Here is a 16,141-nt window from a genome sequence, read left to right as displayed (position 1 = left end):
TTTAAAACCCTTACAATCACCTAATGAGATAGATAACATTCCTATTTCACTTAGAAGGAATTATACTTGAGATGAGTTTGTACAAGAACACACACTGTTAAGTAATAAAGCCAGAATTTCACCTCAAAATCCTAATTATAATACAAACCTTTATTTAAATAAGGAGAAAAGCTATTGTACAAATACAATTCTTCAGGTGTAGCCTACAAAGTCATGGCTCTGGGTGCTTAACCTTGTAAGCAAGTGCTTCTATAAATTCTTAGGTTTAGAGATGATACCATCTGGATACCTTTGCTTGAACCGTGCAACTACGTCTGGGTCTAGTAGGTGGATCCCATCCAGTTGGTTTCCAAGGGTGATCCTGAAACATGTCAAACAGAAATCCTGGAATTAAAGGGCTTTATTATTAAAAGATGCAGATGTTTTATTAAGACTGCCTTTTATCCCATGTCAGTTCATTTTAAAAGACCATAACACCAGAAGAGCATATGGTAGCATGACTAGTTAAGTATTGGCACAGATGCTGATGTTAAAAGGGGGGATGTGCCGGGTGTGGTGGTGCACGCTTTAATCCCAGCAGCTTGGGAGGCTGAGACAGGAGGATCATGAGTTCAAAGCCAGCCACAGCAGCTGTGAGGCACTAAGCAACTCAATGAGACCCTGTCTCTAAGTAAAATACAAAAAAAAAAAAGGGCTGGGGACGTGGCTCAGTCCCTGAGTTAAATCCCAGGTACCCCCCAAATAAATAAACAAAATATAAAAACAGGATGTGTATTATCAAAGGGTTACTGATGCCTAGCCAAGCTTGCTTCTCAAAGTTGCTGCTGCCAGTGAGTACTCCTTGGGTAAATAAAACACAAACAGCATGTTTTTTAAAGGAATAGAAGATATTACTACTGTTGACAGAGTGAATAGATTCTTAGTAGCCACCAGGGGGCAGATTTAATACAGCACATAGAAACAGATTGAAGCACTGTGAGTGGAGAGAATAGTGCCTTGGGTCCTAGAAACTGTTGGGTTTCCAGTTAGTATTAGAGTACAAGCTTAAGCTACTTAAATCCTTTGAAGCCCATTATGGACTACCAGAATGGATGTGAAGCTCACGTTGATTTCTGTCCTTCTTTATAAACAGTATGCACCTTGGGGGCTAGCTTGTTCTCCAGTCATCTTACCAGTTGGGTTGCACATTGTGTGGCCGTCCAAATAACTCAATCTTGCGAGTGCCAGGGGACAATCTCTCAATCATGCCATAAATTTCATCTGGTTTATGACTAGTGGAACGAACCTAAAAAATAAAGACATGAATAGCTACTTTTTAAGTTACCCAAGATTGTAGTTCTAGCCCTGTCATGTTTATGATCCATACGAGAAAAACTTAGGATGAAAATACACCTGACGTGAATGATAATGTAAATGTGAAAGATGTGGATGCCTCAGGAAGCACATACCTCAGCTACGATCACATCGCAATCCAGACCCTGGTTGAAGCCTTGAGGATTTCCTTTGACACCAACCTGCTCACCACAGAGAACAGGATTACCTTATGAAATTACATTTTTCAATTTTTTCTCTATAGAGAAAATCAATTCCTCTTATTGAATAGGACCCTACTGCTACTCACCAAGCAGTGCTCCTTCCCATGGTTCAACCAGTGACCTGTACGGCCAGTCCGAATGATGCGCTGCAGTTGATTTGTCTTCACCCAGATAATTTCATCTACCCGTTCATAACTGTGAGGCATAAGACAACTAAAGTTTTAACCAGACTTTTATAGTTTTAAGGACAGTATTATCTATAAAGGCAAGGAATCAGCTATATTCTGGGGAGCAGGGAATACATTACCTCCCAACATAACAAGTATTAATTTCCCTTAAAGCAACACAATTGCTACTTACCCCCAGAGGTTAAGACATTCTCTGCCCAACTCCATGGCTCTAAAAAGAAATAACGATTAATTACTTGTATGCCCTGATTTTTCTCTCCCTTCAAAATATCTTATTAAGATCAGAAATTTTTTTGCTGGGCATGGTGCTACCTTCCTATGATCCCACCAACTTGGGAGGCTGAGGCAGAAGGACCAAAACTTAGCAAGATCGGTCTTGCAAAATAAATAAAAAGGCTGGGAATGTACCACAATGGTAAAGCATCCTTATTCTGAAAAAAACAAAAACAAAAAAACTTTTTTTTCCCCCAGTAGATATTCAGTGAACCATTTACATGCAAGATACAGATACCATCTGATCAACAAGGTGGATCCAAGAATGAAACAGTAAAAATACTCATAAGACATTACCTTTCTCAAGGTGCAATTCAGAGTTAAATGATTCATCATTTGTGTTATAAATAAATAAGTCTTAAGAAGGTCTAAATCAGTCATATATTTAATAGCAGGGCTAGGAAACCCAGTACTCACCATACTATATCTGCTCATAACTACATATCTTTGAGCTGCATTACCTGCCTGTGACCCAGAGGAAGAGAAAGCCATCATCCTGCAGTACTGGAATGTTGAGCCTGCGCATCTCATCATCTGTCAGGGTCCCATAGGGCAGCTCCATGTGAATATCCCAGGGTGGGTCAGCCATCACAACTGCAAACTTGCCCAAGATACTGACGTCCAGGTAACGGATATCACAACAGATCCACTGCGTGAGGTGGCATTTGGTCATCTTCCCTTCCTTCACTCTTAAATTCATGGTCCCATCCCTTTTCCATTTGATTTTCTACTCCCTTATATCTATCCCACTTCATTCCCAACCAGCAAGACAAGTTGCTAAATTATGCCCTCTTTCCTACATGTATGACTGTACTATTGAGACAGAAGTCCATTAAGTCAAAATGAGTTTTCTAAGCATGCAAATACCTGAGGTGGAAAGAGTCGATCTGCACTGGAGTCACCTCCAACACTCTGTGTAAGAGCAAACTCCTGGCTTGGTGTATGGTCCTTGCTGCCAGGACCCTCAGGATCCACGCAAGCATCAATTTCATAGTGAACATATTTACAGGTATCCATGTGGAAACATGTGTTAAGGAAAGAGCAATCACCTAAAGATTCATCAGTGTGTTTATTGATAATTCGCCTGGGGAAATAAAAAGGGGAAATAATCAAGATGGTACTCCAGAAGTAGAACCACAGTTAAAGTTCCAAGTTATACCAAATCTTGCTTTAAAAAAAAAAAACACTTCCCTAATTTTCTCTAGTTTTAGAGATTCCTCCAAGACTTAAGAGTAGAGGCAGGTGACATGGAAATCCATAATTCACACTAAAGAATAATTATAATTCCTCTCTGAACAAGAACTCAGCTTCCTTCTCCTACTTTATGAAGGAAAACAGTCCAAAAAGGACTTGGCTTGTTATAGAGCAGAATAAAACACTGGTTTAAGACCCTAGGTTCCCATTTTTTCTGTGATCATCCTCCTTTCAGAAACTAATTTTGTGGCTCAAGAGACAAAGAGATGCCTTGCTAAAAAGGGGCACTTAAAAAATTTCCCATCTATTTGGGAGTATATAGTCTATATCCACATCATGCCACTTCTGAAAGTAATACCTTAAGAGTCTGGAGGACTTAGACAAACCAGAAACCATAGGACTACTGATAAACCCAAAGACAAGGAATATGTTGAAAAGGAATGACTCCTTGTGGGAAATCCATCCCTCCTCATTCCCTCCCAAGAGACCTGAAATGCAGCTTGCGACAAGGTCGATCAGCATCACTGGCTTTCATGCACTCTTCCTTGGTCCCATAGTCACAAAATTCTTGTACTTGGGCCCGACCTCGTGAACGAAACTTTTCAACAATGGACTGTTCCTTCGCTGTTGTAGTATTTAATAGCTCTAGGATCTCCTGACTGACCTATAACAGAAGCAGCCTTAGTCATAAGAGTCTGTAAGTCAAATCAACTCTTAAAAAATTCTATTTGATGTTGATGTCTTAAAGGATAAATGAGCTAATAACCTGGGAAAAGTTGAACTCTGGGATAAGAGATCTGTCATGGGTTCAGGTCTTCCTCAAACCTGCATTGAGGATATAGTAAAACTACAAGGGGGGTGGGCTGGGGTTGTGGTTCAGTGGTAGAGCACTTGCCTAGCATGTGTGAGGCACTGGGTTCGATTCTCAGCACCACATACAAATAAATGAATAAAATAAAGGTCCATCAATATCTTAAAAAAATTTTTTTTAAATACAAAAAGCTTGATTCCTACTGCTAAGCATTAAGCTAAACTTGTTTTCCACAGGAAAACAAAACCTCAAACACTTGTACTTATTGAGTACTGAGCCAAGGCATAATGCTAATACTATACTGTTTACTCCTAATCAATTCAACAGTACTAAAAAAGGAGGGTACTGTGGTTATCTTCATTTTACAGATAAGAGAACTAAGGCTTAAGAGAAGTTAACTTGTTCAAACTCATACAACTAGAAGTGGTAAACAGATGAGAACTCAAAATTGCTATACTGCTACTTTGCACTGTTTTAATCAATTTCTGTAATTGCTGGTCCAATGAATATCATCCAATATTCATATATTTGGATTCCTTGTCTCTTGATCTAATGATCCAAACAGATGCAATTACAGATTCTCTAAATCAGGGTTTCTTGACTTGGCATTAATGACATTTTGTGCCAAGCAGTTCTTTATTGCAGGGGGTTGTCCTACTATGTATACACTGTAGCATATTTAGCAACATCACTGGCCTCAACCTTCAGAAGCCAGTAGCACACTCTCATGTTGTGATTACAAAAATATCTCCAAATATTGTCAATGTTTTTGGTGGGGGGTGAGGATGGGGTAAAACCATCCTTAGTTGAAAACCACTACTCTCAATCCTCAATTCTGACTGAACCTTTCTGTAGGAGTAAATCCTGCTCATTCAAAGCTTTATATAATTCAGAGCATATTGTAATAGTACTTTGATAAGACTCCTACCTTTTTGCTCTGTTGTTCCTTAGTAGACTGTTGGTTTAAAAGACTTTCTATCTCCAGATCAACATCTGAGGCAGCATGTTTTCTTGATTTCTTGGCTGACTCCTTGGCTGGTTCTGATGCTGAAGAGGTCAGGCCAGAGGCTAAAGAGCTGGCAAAGGCAGCTATTGTAGCAGAGTCCTGTTCTGCACGCCGCTTCTGCCCTGCAATAGTCCCTGCTACCTCCCCAGGGCCTTTCTTTTCTGCCACAGCAACCATCATGGCAGACAGCTTGGAATGGTCAGCATAGGTCACAAGAGTGGGATGTGCATCATCTTGTAGGAGACCTCGCTTCACCTCAATCAACTCCTGAGCTGCAAATTTCTGTAGGAGGCTTTCCACCCCATCTTGAGTGGCAGGGGCATCTGGCTAGAGTAGGAAGGGAGAAGAGGGCAATTACACACTGACCATGAACAGGAAATAAGTGGTATATTCCAGTTGTATTAAGTCATTACCGTGGAGATGGCAAGACGAATGGATACAGCATCAGTGGGCAATGTTAAGGTGAGATCAGAGAGGTGATGTAACAACTTCTTCTCCAACTCGGGGTCTGTAGCTAATTCAGGAACTGCTGAAGCTGTGCTTGGCTTAGGACCACCAGAGGTGGGTGCAGTAGGCACTGGACTATCACTACGGAAGGTTGGGGACAGTGCTGCCTCTGGATTACGTAGATCTAAGAGTGAAGAAAAGTAAAAATAAAAAAGAATAACTACTGCAGTCCATGAATTCTTCAGGAGTCAAATTTGCTACCATTCCCAGCATACATATCTTTCATTTCATGCAGAAAATTCTCAGACCAGCTTTAGCACTAGATTACCCTTCATACTTGAGCATTCACTACTTTGTCAAAATAATCCTGGATTTTTCAGGAAATCCCCTACACTTTCTCTGTTGAATAAGAACTATTTTCCTAATTCTTTGCCCTTGCTATGCTTCAAGGGAAGTAAATTAGAATTAACAGAAATTGAGTGCTGGGGGGCACTGAACTATATCCCTAGCCCTTTGTATTGTTTGTTTGTTTATTTTTTGTGGTGCTGGGGATTGAACTCAGGGCCTTGTGTATGCAAAGAAAGCACTCTACCAACTGAGCTATATCCCCAGCCCCTTCTGTATTTATTTTGAGAAAGGGTCTCACCAGCTTTCCCAGGCTAACCTTAAACTTGCAATCTTTTGACAGCTTCCTGAGTTGTTGGGATTACAGGTATGCCCTACTGTACCCAGTTCTACAATCTATAATTTTTTTTTTCTTTTCTGAGATAAGATCTTGCTATATTGCTTAAGGCCTCACAAAATTGCCCAGGCTAGCCTTGAACCTGTGATCCTCCTACCTCAGCCTGGGATTAGAGGCATGTGTCACCACAACCAGCTCCACAATCTAAATTTTAATAAAAGTCAAAAATACTTTCAACAATATAAACTGCTAACAGATTATCTTTTTCAGGCAGGACTTTTAATTTTTTATGGATTTAACTGAATTTGGTAAAATTTAACTCATAATTTCCAAAAAAATTGGAGTTGAACTACAACACTTTCCTAGAACAGTTACATTTTATAAAAAAAATAAGGTTAAAAAAAGTTGTACTCTATTTGAAAAACAAGATGCCACAATTCAGTATCAGCTGCAACTGTCAAGTAATTGATAGAACTTTCTTCACCTTGCTTATGATTCCTTTATGTTCTGCTGAATCTTAGACTGGAACTTTTGCAAACAGAACTAAATTCCTTGTTTTGTTTTGTCAAAGAGGTGCTGTATACATGGAAGGGTCACAGAAGCACTTTGAAGGTCCGGATGAGAAAAGAGTTTCAGAATAACTGACCTAAGCTAAAAATATATGTAAGAAATGTAAGTGACAATTGCTATTAGCACACTTAACAGAGTATAAACAAAATTCCTTCACTGGACAGAATTACACTGGTGATTATTAGTTTCTTGTAATTCAAAGATCCTACAAGTCTAATAAATTTAAATTTGAATTAAAATATTCCTATGGTAGAAGTACAGTAAAAAGTTAGTCTAGGACCAAATGCTGACCTTGCCCCCCATCCCAATCCTCTTGGGTTCCTTTTTTTTTTTTTTTTTTTTTGGTACTGGGCGTTGAACCCAGGGATGCTTAACCGCTGAGCCACATCCTCAGCCCATTTTTTTATATTTTATTAGAGACAGAGTCTCACGGAGTTGCTAAGTGCCTCATTAAATTGCTAAGCCTGGCTTTGAACTTGTGCTCCTCCTGCCTCAGCCCCAAACCTTTGGGATTATAGAGCTGCTGGGATTACAGGCATGTGCCACCTTGCAGCAAGGATCTTGAACTCATGAGCCTCCTGCCTTGATTTTCTGAGTCATTGAGATAACAGGTGTACACATCTGTGCCCAGGATTTAGCTTTCTTTCCTCAAGTTTTTTTGGTGCCAGAGTTTTGAACCCAGGGGTGCTCTACCACTGAGGTATCCCAGTCCTTTTTAAAATTTTGTATTTTTAGACAGGGTCCAACTAAGTTGCTCAGGTTGGCCTTGAACTTGCAATCCTCCTGCCTTAACCTCCCAAGTCACTGGGATTACAGATATGCACGACCACACCTGGCCTCTTGTGCACTATTAGTGAGAATATAAAATATGCTGTGGAAAATAGCATAGTGATTACTCAAAAAATTTAAAAATGTAATTACCATTTGATCTAGCAAATCCACTTTTTCTGGATACCTACCCCCCAAACTTAAAGTAGGAACTTGAAGAAATAATCATACCCCCTGATTCAAAGCAGCACTGTTTACCAGAGCCAAAAGATGGAAGTAACCAAATATCCAACTATAGTTAATGAACAAAATATGCTTCATAAAAACTAGAAAAAAAGGATTTTGAAAGTATTCATTATAAAGAAATGGTAGCCAGGAGGTGGATAGCACCAGCAATTTAGTGAGAACCTGTCTCAAAATAAAAACTAAGGGATTAGCGGTCATGCTGGCTTCTGGCAGCCAGGGCAGCAGCCCAGGGCTAACTCTGCTATTCTTTCCACTCCCCCTGCTCTGAGTGACCCTGGTGGGTTTGTGGGCTCTCTGACTCCACTTTCTTTCTTTTTTTTTTTTTTTTGGTATTGAAGACTGAACCCACGGGCACTTTGCCACTGAGCCATATGCCCAGCCCTTTTTAATTTTTTTTTTTTTTGGACTTGTTTTAGTTGTAAACAGGCCTTTATTTATTTATATGCAATGCTGAGAACTGAACCCAGTGCCTCACACATACTAAGCAAGTGCTCTGCCACTGAGTCACAACCCCAGCCCCAGCCCTTTTTTAATTTTTGAGATAGGATCTCATTAAGTTGCTGAGGCTGGCCTCAAACTTGAAATTTTCCTGCCTCAGCCTCTCAAATTGCTGGGATTGTGCCCACTTTCTTTCAAAATCACTGTCTGTTGGGCCCTTGAGAGCCAGAGGCTAAGGGAGAGCAAAACCTGGCCTAAAGTCTATGGCTGAGGAGTAGGGGAAAAGAAACAGGTGCCAGAAATCCCAAGGACAAATGCACCACTGCTAGTATGGAGACTGCCCTAAGGAAGCAAGCAAAGGCCCTGGGAATAAGACAAGGGCCATCAAATGGTTTTAATAGATCTGATCACTTGTTCTGAACTCAGATCACTGTAGTTATGACAGAACAGGAACCAACAGTGCCTGAGAGATTCAGTTGCAACTCGGCGATTTCTGGGAAGTCGGGGAGCAGCCTGCAGTACTCTCTGGAGAGCCAGACTTAGGCTCTTGAATCTTGCCAGTGGCTCACCCACTGGGTGGTGGAAGGCAGATAACAGAAGACCAGTAGACAGGGCCTAAAAGTCCCAAGCTTTAGGGAAACATGTGAGGTTGGAGCACCAGGAAAACTCAGAGGGTTGGGGAAGGAGGTGACTTAAAACAAAAGGAAAAAAAAGGAAGAATAAAATAATAAAAAGGACTCGGGATAGGGCTGGGGTTGTGGCTCAGCGGTAGAGCGCTTGCCTGACATGCGTGAGGCCCTGTGTTCAATCCTCAACACCACATAAAAATAAATAAACAAAATAAAAAAAAAAGGACTCGGGGATATAGTTCAGTGGTAAAGCGCACTGGGATCAATCCCTACTAACCTCTCCCCACAAAAAGAAAGAAATGATAGCCAGGCATGATGGTGTGTGTCTGTAATCCAGGTGACTTGGAAGGCTAAGGCAGGAGGATTGCAAGTCTGAAGCCAATCTCAGCAACTTAGACTCTGTCTCAAAATAAAAGATTAAAAGGCCTGGTGGTATTGTCCAAAGGTAGAATGCCCATGTTCAATTCCTAGTGCTGAAGAAGGAGAAATTATTTAGCTCACAGTTTTAGAGAAGGGAAGATAGGAAGGAAGGGAGAGAGGGATGGAGGGAAAGAGGTTTATTGCTCACAATTTTGGAGACTGGAATATCAAATAGCAAAGCACAGGTTATTGGCTGGAACATCTGTGTATGTGCATCTTAACCAATTGGTTCCAAGTTTTCAATTATGAGATATGTCAATTACAGGCATATCTCACCATGCCCAGCCTCATCTCTTTTCCTTATAAAGTAGTGTGTCCAATATTTATTTAGAGTTACAAAAACATACTATGACAAATGCCAAGCTAACAGTAGTCTGTCAATGAGTCTTTGCTCATAATATTTTATATTCATTAATGATATGGATGTATTTTAGTTCATTTTTTAAAATCCCTGTCTTTAAACATAGAGCTCAGTAATAACTACTTGAATATTAGATTTCAGTAATACTACAAAGCCACGATTGTTAGGAAAATTTTTTAGTTCCTGTGAGAGAACTGAATAATCTAAATTTTATCAAGCTTTTGGTTACATATTATATGAACGAACTGTGATTAATAAACTAATAAAGTTGTGTTCCACAATGTTTTCCTAAAAATCCTAAAAACCAAAGAAATATACACTTTGGAATAATCAAAACAAAGAGGACAGTGACACACTGATTAATTTATATTTCATCCCTACGTATTCCCATACAACCCCCAAAAATGGGTCAAAGTTCTGGGTCAGGAAATAATATCTGTTTAATTTCAACCTAAAAATTCTTTTGGAATCTACAAGGTGAATATACAAGTCAAAATATTTACCTCTGAAAAAGAATATTTACATTTAAGGGAGAATACAGTTTAAAATGATTAAACAGGTTAGCACTGGATGAAAGTACCAAGGCTCTAAGTTTGGTTGATACCAAAATGTGATTAATATAAAAGAAAAATAAAATATAATTTAAAATAACTAGGAGCAATTAGAATCATCCACCTAGGGCTGGGGATGTAGCTCTGTGGTAGAGCACTTATCTGGCATGATCAAGACCTGGGTTTGATCCCCAGCACTGCAAAAAATAAAAAAAAGAAAAAAAATCATTCATTCATCTAAAGAGTATGCATTTAGAAATAGAAACAGCATAAAAAGGTATGGTGAAGAACAATTAAAACCATAAAACAAACCACAAATAGAGGATGACTTGTCACAAAAAAAAAAATGAAAGAGAACTACACAAAAAGTACATTAATACATTAATACAGGGCTGGGGGGTGTGGCTCAAGCGGTAGCGCGCTCGCCTGGCATGTGTGCGGCCCGGGTTCAATCCTCAGCACCACATACAAAGGTGTTGTGTCCGCCGAAAACTAAAAAAATAAATATTAAAAAAATTCTCTCTCTCTTTTTTTTTTTTTTTAAATACATTAATACAATACACTGATTTAATTGTCTATAAAAATTAACATTGTAGGTCACTTTGTAGAATTGACTACTTGAATTCTCAGGTATCTTTTCCCAACTGCTATTGCTGAATGAAAAAAAAAAATTATTTCATACTAAAGTTAGTAAATATCCATAGAAGAAATGTACTTACCCAAGGCTGTCACATTCTTCTATGCTGCAAAAGAGGCTCAGGGGACTAAAATAGTGATGGGTTCTCTAAGTGGAAAATATGGAGAGGTGACAAAACAAGACTGTATTACCTCTTACAGAAATGCCTAAATTGAAAAGTTAGTTAACTGACAGTGCCCAAATGCAGTATGGTAATTGTTGAGTTTCTAGTTATAACAAGAATGGAATATTAGCCCTTCTTTTCTGCTAATAAAGCAACTCACTCATACAGCCTACATCTCAGTGCTACATACCTGATGAACACTTGAAGGTCTTTGGCAGGAACAAAAACCCTCTACAGAACAGATGTTTCTCTGACTTATTTAATACATCACCTACATACAATCTGTTTCTCTACAAAGTGTTTTTTTCAACACAAGTGAGCTTGCATGCAACTAGTAAATAAGGGAATGTTAGAATAAGAGAAACCCTGGGCTGGGATTGTGGCTCAGAGATAGAGTGCTTGCCTAGCATGCATGAGGCACTGGGTTCAATCCTCAGCACACATAAATATAAAATAAAGATTTAAAATATATAAATATATATATCAGAAACCCTGTTTGCTCATACATGATTTTCTCATCATGTTAAAATTTTAAAGTGGTCGGGCAAATTTTCTCACAGGAAATATTAGCAGGGTATGGTGGCACATGCCTATAATCCCAGCTACCTGGGAAGCTGAGGCAGGAGTATCACAAGTTCAAGGCCTATTTCAAAATAGTTTTAAAACAGAGCTAAGGGCCAGGCTTGGTGGCACACACCTGTAATCCCATCAACCTGAGAGGCTAAAACAGGAAAATCAGAAGTTTGAGGCCAGCCTCAGCAACTTAGTGAGGCCCTAAGCAACTTAGCAAGACCCTGTCTCAAAAAATAAAAAGGGGGCTGGATTTGTGGCTCAGCGGTAGAGCGCTTACCTAACACATGCAAGGTGCTGGGTTCGATCCTCAGCACCAAATAAAAATAAATAAATAAAATAAAGGTACTATGTCCAACTGCAACTAAATATATTATATATATATATATATATATATAAAGGGTTGTGGGTGTGGCTCAGTGGTTAGGTACCCCTGGGTTCAATTCCCAGTATCAAAATAAATAAATAAGTAAAATTAAAAAGAGCTGGAGCTAGGTGTGGTGGCACGTTTGTAATCCCAGTGGCTCGGTAGGTGAGACAGGAGGAGCATAATTCCAAAATCAGCCTCAGCAAAAGCAAGGTGCTAAGCAACTCAGTGTCTCTAAATAAAATACAAAATAGGGCTGGGGATGCGGTTCAGTGTTTGAATACCTAAGTTCAATCTCCAGTACAAAAACAAAAACAAAAAATGTAAAATTAAGCGTCATTTTCTATATAAAATTAATATGGATAAAAGAAACTAGGGAGCCTAAGAAGTGGTGAACACTTGTAATTCCATCTACTTGGCAGGCTGAGGCAGGAGGACGGCCAGTTAGAGGGCAGCCTGGGCAACTTAGCAAGACACTGTCTCAAAATAGAAATAAAAAGGGTTGTAGCTCAGTGGTAGAGCACTTGCCTAGCATGTGTGAAGCACTGGGTTCGATTCTCAGCACCACATATAAACAAAAAAAATAAAGGTCCATTCATAACCAAAAAAATATTAAAAAAAGGGGGGGGAGGGAGCTGAGGATATAGTTTAGAGGTAAAATGGTCCTGGGTACAATCCTTAGTATCATAAATAAAAAAAGAAAGGAAAAAGATTTTTAAAAATGGGAAACCAATGAATACAAAAACAAGAAAAAAACAAAACACAGAGTAAACTGGATTTACCAGAGATATTCAAGTTTATATACCAACATGGGAATTCAGTAACTACTCTAAAGCTTGACTACTACTTATTCCCACATCCTATGTCTGCACTTCTTCCTTTACTATACTGCCCTCTTACTTTTTATTAAAAAATAAGACAGTAAGGACTAGGGATATAGTTCAGTTGGTAGAGTGTTTGCCTCGATTGTACAAGGAAGGCTCTGGGTTCAATCCCCAGCATCACCAAAAAAAATTAAGTAAATAAATAATAAAAATGTAAGTTCTACATAGCCCAAAATCAACTGAAGTGCCAACTTCACTATAATGGCTTCACTGTCTATACTAGATCTTATTCTTTCTTAACCGTATAGCTTGGATCCATTCATTTGAATCTTACATATGATACTGTGTTTCTTACTTTTCCAATACTAAGAGATAGAACCCAGAGGCACTCTACCACTGAGCTACATCCCCAGCCCTTTTTATTTTTTGAGTCAGGGTCTCCCTAAATTGTCCAGGCAGGCCTTGAATTTTCAATTTTTCTACCTCTGCCTTCCGATTTGCTGGGATTGCATGTTTGCTTCTGACTTTTTATTAGTATCTATCCTTGATTCTCAACTATATTTTAAACTCCTTGAGGGCAGCATCTTATTTTTATCTAACTAGACTCATGAAAACACTAATATTAATTAATTAAGCAATATTAATCATGGTGTGAAAATCCTGCCAGTACATCTTCTGATCTAGGTAGCAGAATATGAGTACTTGAACCTAATCAAAGCAAGATTTAAAGATGGAGTTGACAATACTGATAGAAAATGGAACAAACTCCACAAGGTGGTATGAATTCACTGTCCTCACAGAACTCTGCAATTGATTTGCCTTAAGTAATTTAAGGTCTGTGCTGGGGATGGAAGAAAATTAGGGTTGAACTTGAAAATCTCCAGTTACTTCAAGTTACTTCAAGTCATGACTGTCATAAGCAGGAAAGGAGAAATTTTGAAAACCAAAAACTGAATATTTTCAGATTCTTGCTCGCTATGTAAATATCAGTTTCCCTACTCTTTTAGCAACACCTACCTAGTGAGAGAGTACCCTGTGCGGGCCACTTAACTGTGGGCACAGTGGATGAAAGTGAGCACAGTCCTGTTCACTATGCCTATGGTCAAAAAGAAACGACCGCTTTCGTGCAGTCTCTCTATAACCGAAGGAAGAACAAAGCACCATAGTAGCAACCAAAGGGGGGGCTTGGTACTACGCGGGACAGAAGACTAAAGGACCTCGCAAAGGCGATATTCTCCAGCCTTAAGAGGAGTGGGAAGTTGGACGAGGGAAGATATCCCGCGTCGGTTCGGTTTGTTAGCTAGAGGAACAAGGCCCGGGGTGGAGAGGAAGTGCGAACTGCCTGCAGGAGAATGACGGTGTGTGTGGCTGAAGGGGAGAGAAGGATGCCAATGTATGAGGCATCAGAGAAACGGCCGCTGGGCAAGGACGCTGAGTCCGGAGCTGTGTTTTTCTCCAGGGCCCTCTCCCTCCCTCCTTGGCCAAACCTGGCCACCGACTGCCCCGCGCCTCACCCAAGTGCCCCGAGTCCTGTTTCCGCCTCCGCTGCAGTCTCTCCCGAAGCGAGTCCAACTGCTTCTTGTGGGCCTGGATAGAACTCCATGTGTCCGACATCCTGGTCTCGCAGCCCGGACTCACTCGAATCAGGCGCGGCGGACTAGCACCTCCCAGCCCTTGCTGGAAGACACATTCAATTCTCACGCGGACACCCGAAGACTAACCGGAAACAAATCCCTGGAGATTCACAAGTCGAAAGGCCACTTCCGGTTTCGCGGTCAGGTGGGGAAGTTGTAATTAAAGCCACTTTAGGTGTTGACAGAATAGCAGATATATTCCTTGTGAGGGCTCTTTTGTGCTTCCGGGCGCCATGAAGCTGTGCCTCCCATGTTGGTGCCTGGCAGAGCAGCCATGTTGCTTAGAGACGCGCATGCGGCCATGTTGAACAGTAGGAAATGAGTCCTGAGGGCGGACATACGCTAAAATAACGCAGTTAGTACTGCGCTTACGTCTTTTTAAAACGACCGCTAGTTCCTTTACAGTTTGGTACTAACACCTTTTTCACTGGAGGTGTGGTAGGTTTATGTTTCCATACATTCATTTCCACCACCCCCACACACACATCAAAAACACACCAAAAAAAACCCACCCTATTTCAGTGGTCTTCAGTCAGGGGTAGCGGGTAAGAATGTATACTTATGGTGGGAGGTCGTTGGGCCCGCTGATGGAGTAGACATAAAAAGTCTAGAAATACATATTTTTACTTTATATATTTTTACTTTTCTTACATCTATAATTACTGCATGTAAATTATTAAAATGGGGTTTCTGAGGTTCTGATTTGCATTGAGTCTTATGGGAGCTCCTTGAATGTGTGTGTTCAGTTGTGAAAAACTGAGTCAAACATTTTGGTATGTGCACTTCTTTGTACTAAACTTTGCAGAATGTGTATGTGGTGTTTTTTTGTTTGAATTGTCAATGGACCTTTTTTCTTTATTGATATGTGGTGCTCAGAATCACACCCAGTGCCTCACATATGCTAGGCAAGCGCTCTACCACCGAGCCACAACCCCAGACCGGGTCTGTGTGTTTTAATTGGTGTTTTGAATGGAAACATTGGGAATCATTGATCTAATGTCCACATAATATCAAACACTGTCAGAAAAAAAAAAAAAAAGTTTGACAGTAATAGTTTGTTTTCAAAGAGTTTCTAGTCTGGTTAAGGTTTAGGATCCAACTTATTAATGAAGAACCATCTTTAAAGCACCCACTCCTCCACCCCCCACCCCTCACCCCCCTACCTCCCCACCTCCGCATCTCATGCATGCTAAGCAGGTGCATTACTACTGAACCACATCCCCAGCCCCAAAATTGTTGTTCTTTCAAGGTCATTAACACACAGAAATGAAATATACAAAAAGTATGTACTAATAAGATTAATCTTTTTTTTAAAATATTTATTTTATAGTTGGACACAATACCTTTATTTCACTGATTTATTTTTTATGTGGTGCTGAGGATTGAACCCAGGGTGCCGCGCGTGTAAGACTACCGCTCTACTGCTGAGCCACAACCCCAGCCCCAAGATTAAATAATCTTGATGGGGAACAAGAGTACTGAATATAACCTTGTAGAAGATGAAGAGGGTTGCCTGTAATCCCAACTACTTGGAGCCTGAGGCAGGAGGATCATAAGTTCAAGACCAATCTTGAAAATTTTTGTGAAACCCTGTTCCAAAACAATAAGAAAGGGCCCGGAATGTAGCTCAGTGGCAAACCTCTGGGTTCCATCCCATCCCAGCACTATAAAAAATGGTTTGGGGATGATTTCATCTTAAAGACAGAATTTCAAGACTGACCCTTAAACATCATAAGCATTATTGTCTAGGAAATTAAAGGTTTTCTAGTGGAGGACTTGCTAGAATTTCAGATATGTTAGGTCTGGTCTGTCACCCATCATACAAAG

The 16,141-nt window shown here is 40.0% G+C and overlaps 1 protein-coding gene across 1 annotated transcript; it reads right to left on the bottom strand.

Annotated features, from left to right (window-relative positions):
• Positions 1-129: 129 nt before the first annotated feature.
• On the bottom strand, positions 130-14,546 carry METTL3 (methyltransferase 3, N6-adenosine-methyltransferase complex catalytic subunit). The gene is made up of 11 exons (XM_081289843.1): positions 14,195-14,546; positions 5,421-5,638; positions 4,930-5,334; positions 3,679-3,854; positions 2,864-3,080; positions 2,458-2,645; positions 1,896-1,934; positions 1,622-1,730; positions 1,449-1,514; positions 1,173-1,285; positions 130-361 (listed from the first exon to the last, which is right to left on the bottom strand). Exons 1-11 carry the CDS (start codon positions 14,292-14,294, stop codon positions 250-252), a joined length of 1,743 nt encoding a protein of 580 aa, XP_081145969.1. The 5' UTR covers positions 14,295-14,546; the 3' UTR covers positions 130-249.
• Positions 14,547-16,141: the final 1,595 nt, after the last annotated feature.

This window comes from Spermophilus citellus (genome assembly GCF_964194105.1).
Source record: "Spermophilus citellus genome assembly, chromosome: 4".
Taxonomy (NCBI): domain Eukaryota; kingdom Metazoa; phylum Chordata; class Mammalia; order Rodentia; family Sciuridae; genus Spermophilus; species Spermophilus citellus.
This window is presented reverse-complemented; position numbering and strand designations above follow the sequence as displayed.

Coding starts and splice junctions, on each gene's coding strand:
- METTL3 (XM_081289843.1), bottom strand. CDS start 14,294: ATGTCGGACACATGGAGTTCTATCCAGGCCCACAAGAAGCAGTTGGAC. Junction 5,639..14,194: donor ACAGGACTCGGGGCACTTGG/GTGAGGCGCGGG, acceptor CTTCACTCTTAG/ATCTACGTAATCCAGAGGCA. Junction 1,731..1,895: donor GAATGTCTTAACCTCTGGGG/GTAAGTAGCAAT, acceptor TATGCCTCACAG/TTATGAACGGGTAGATGAAA.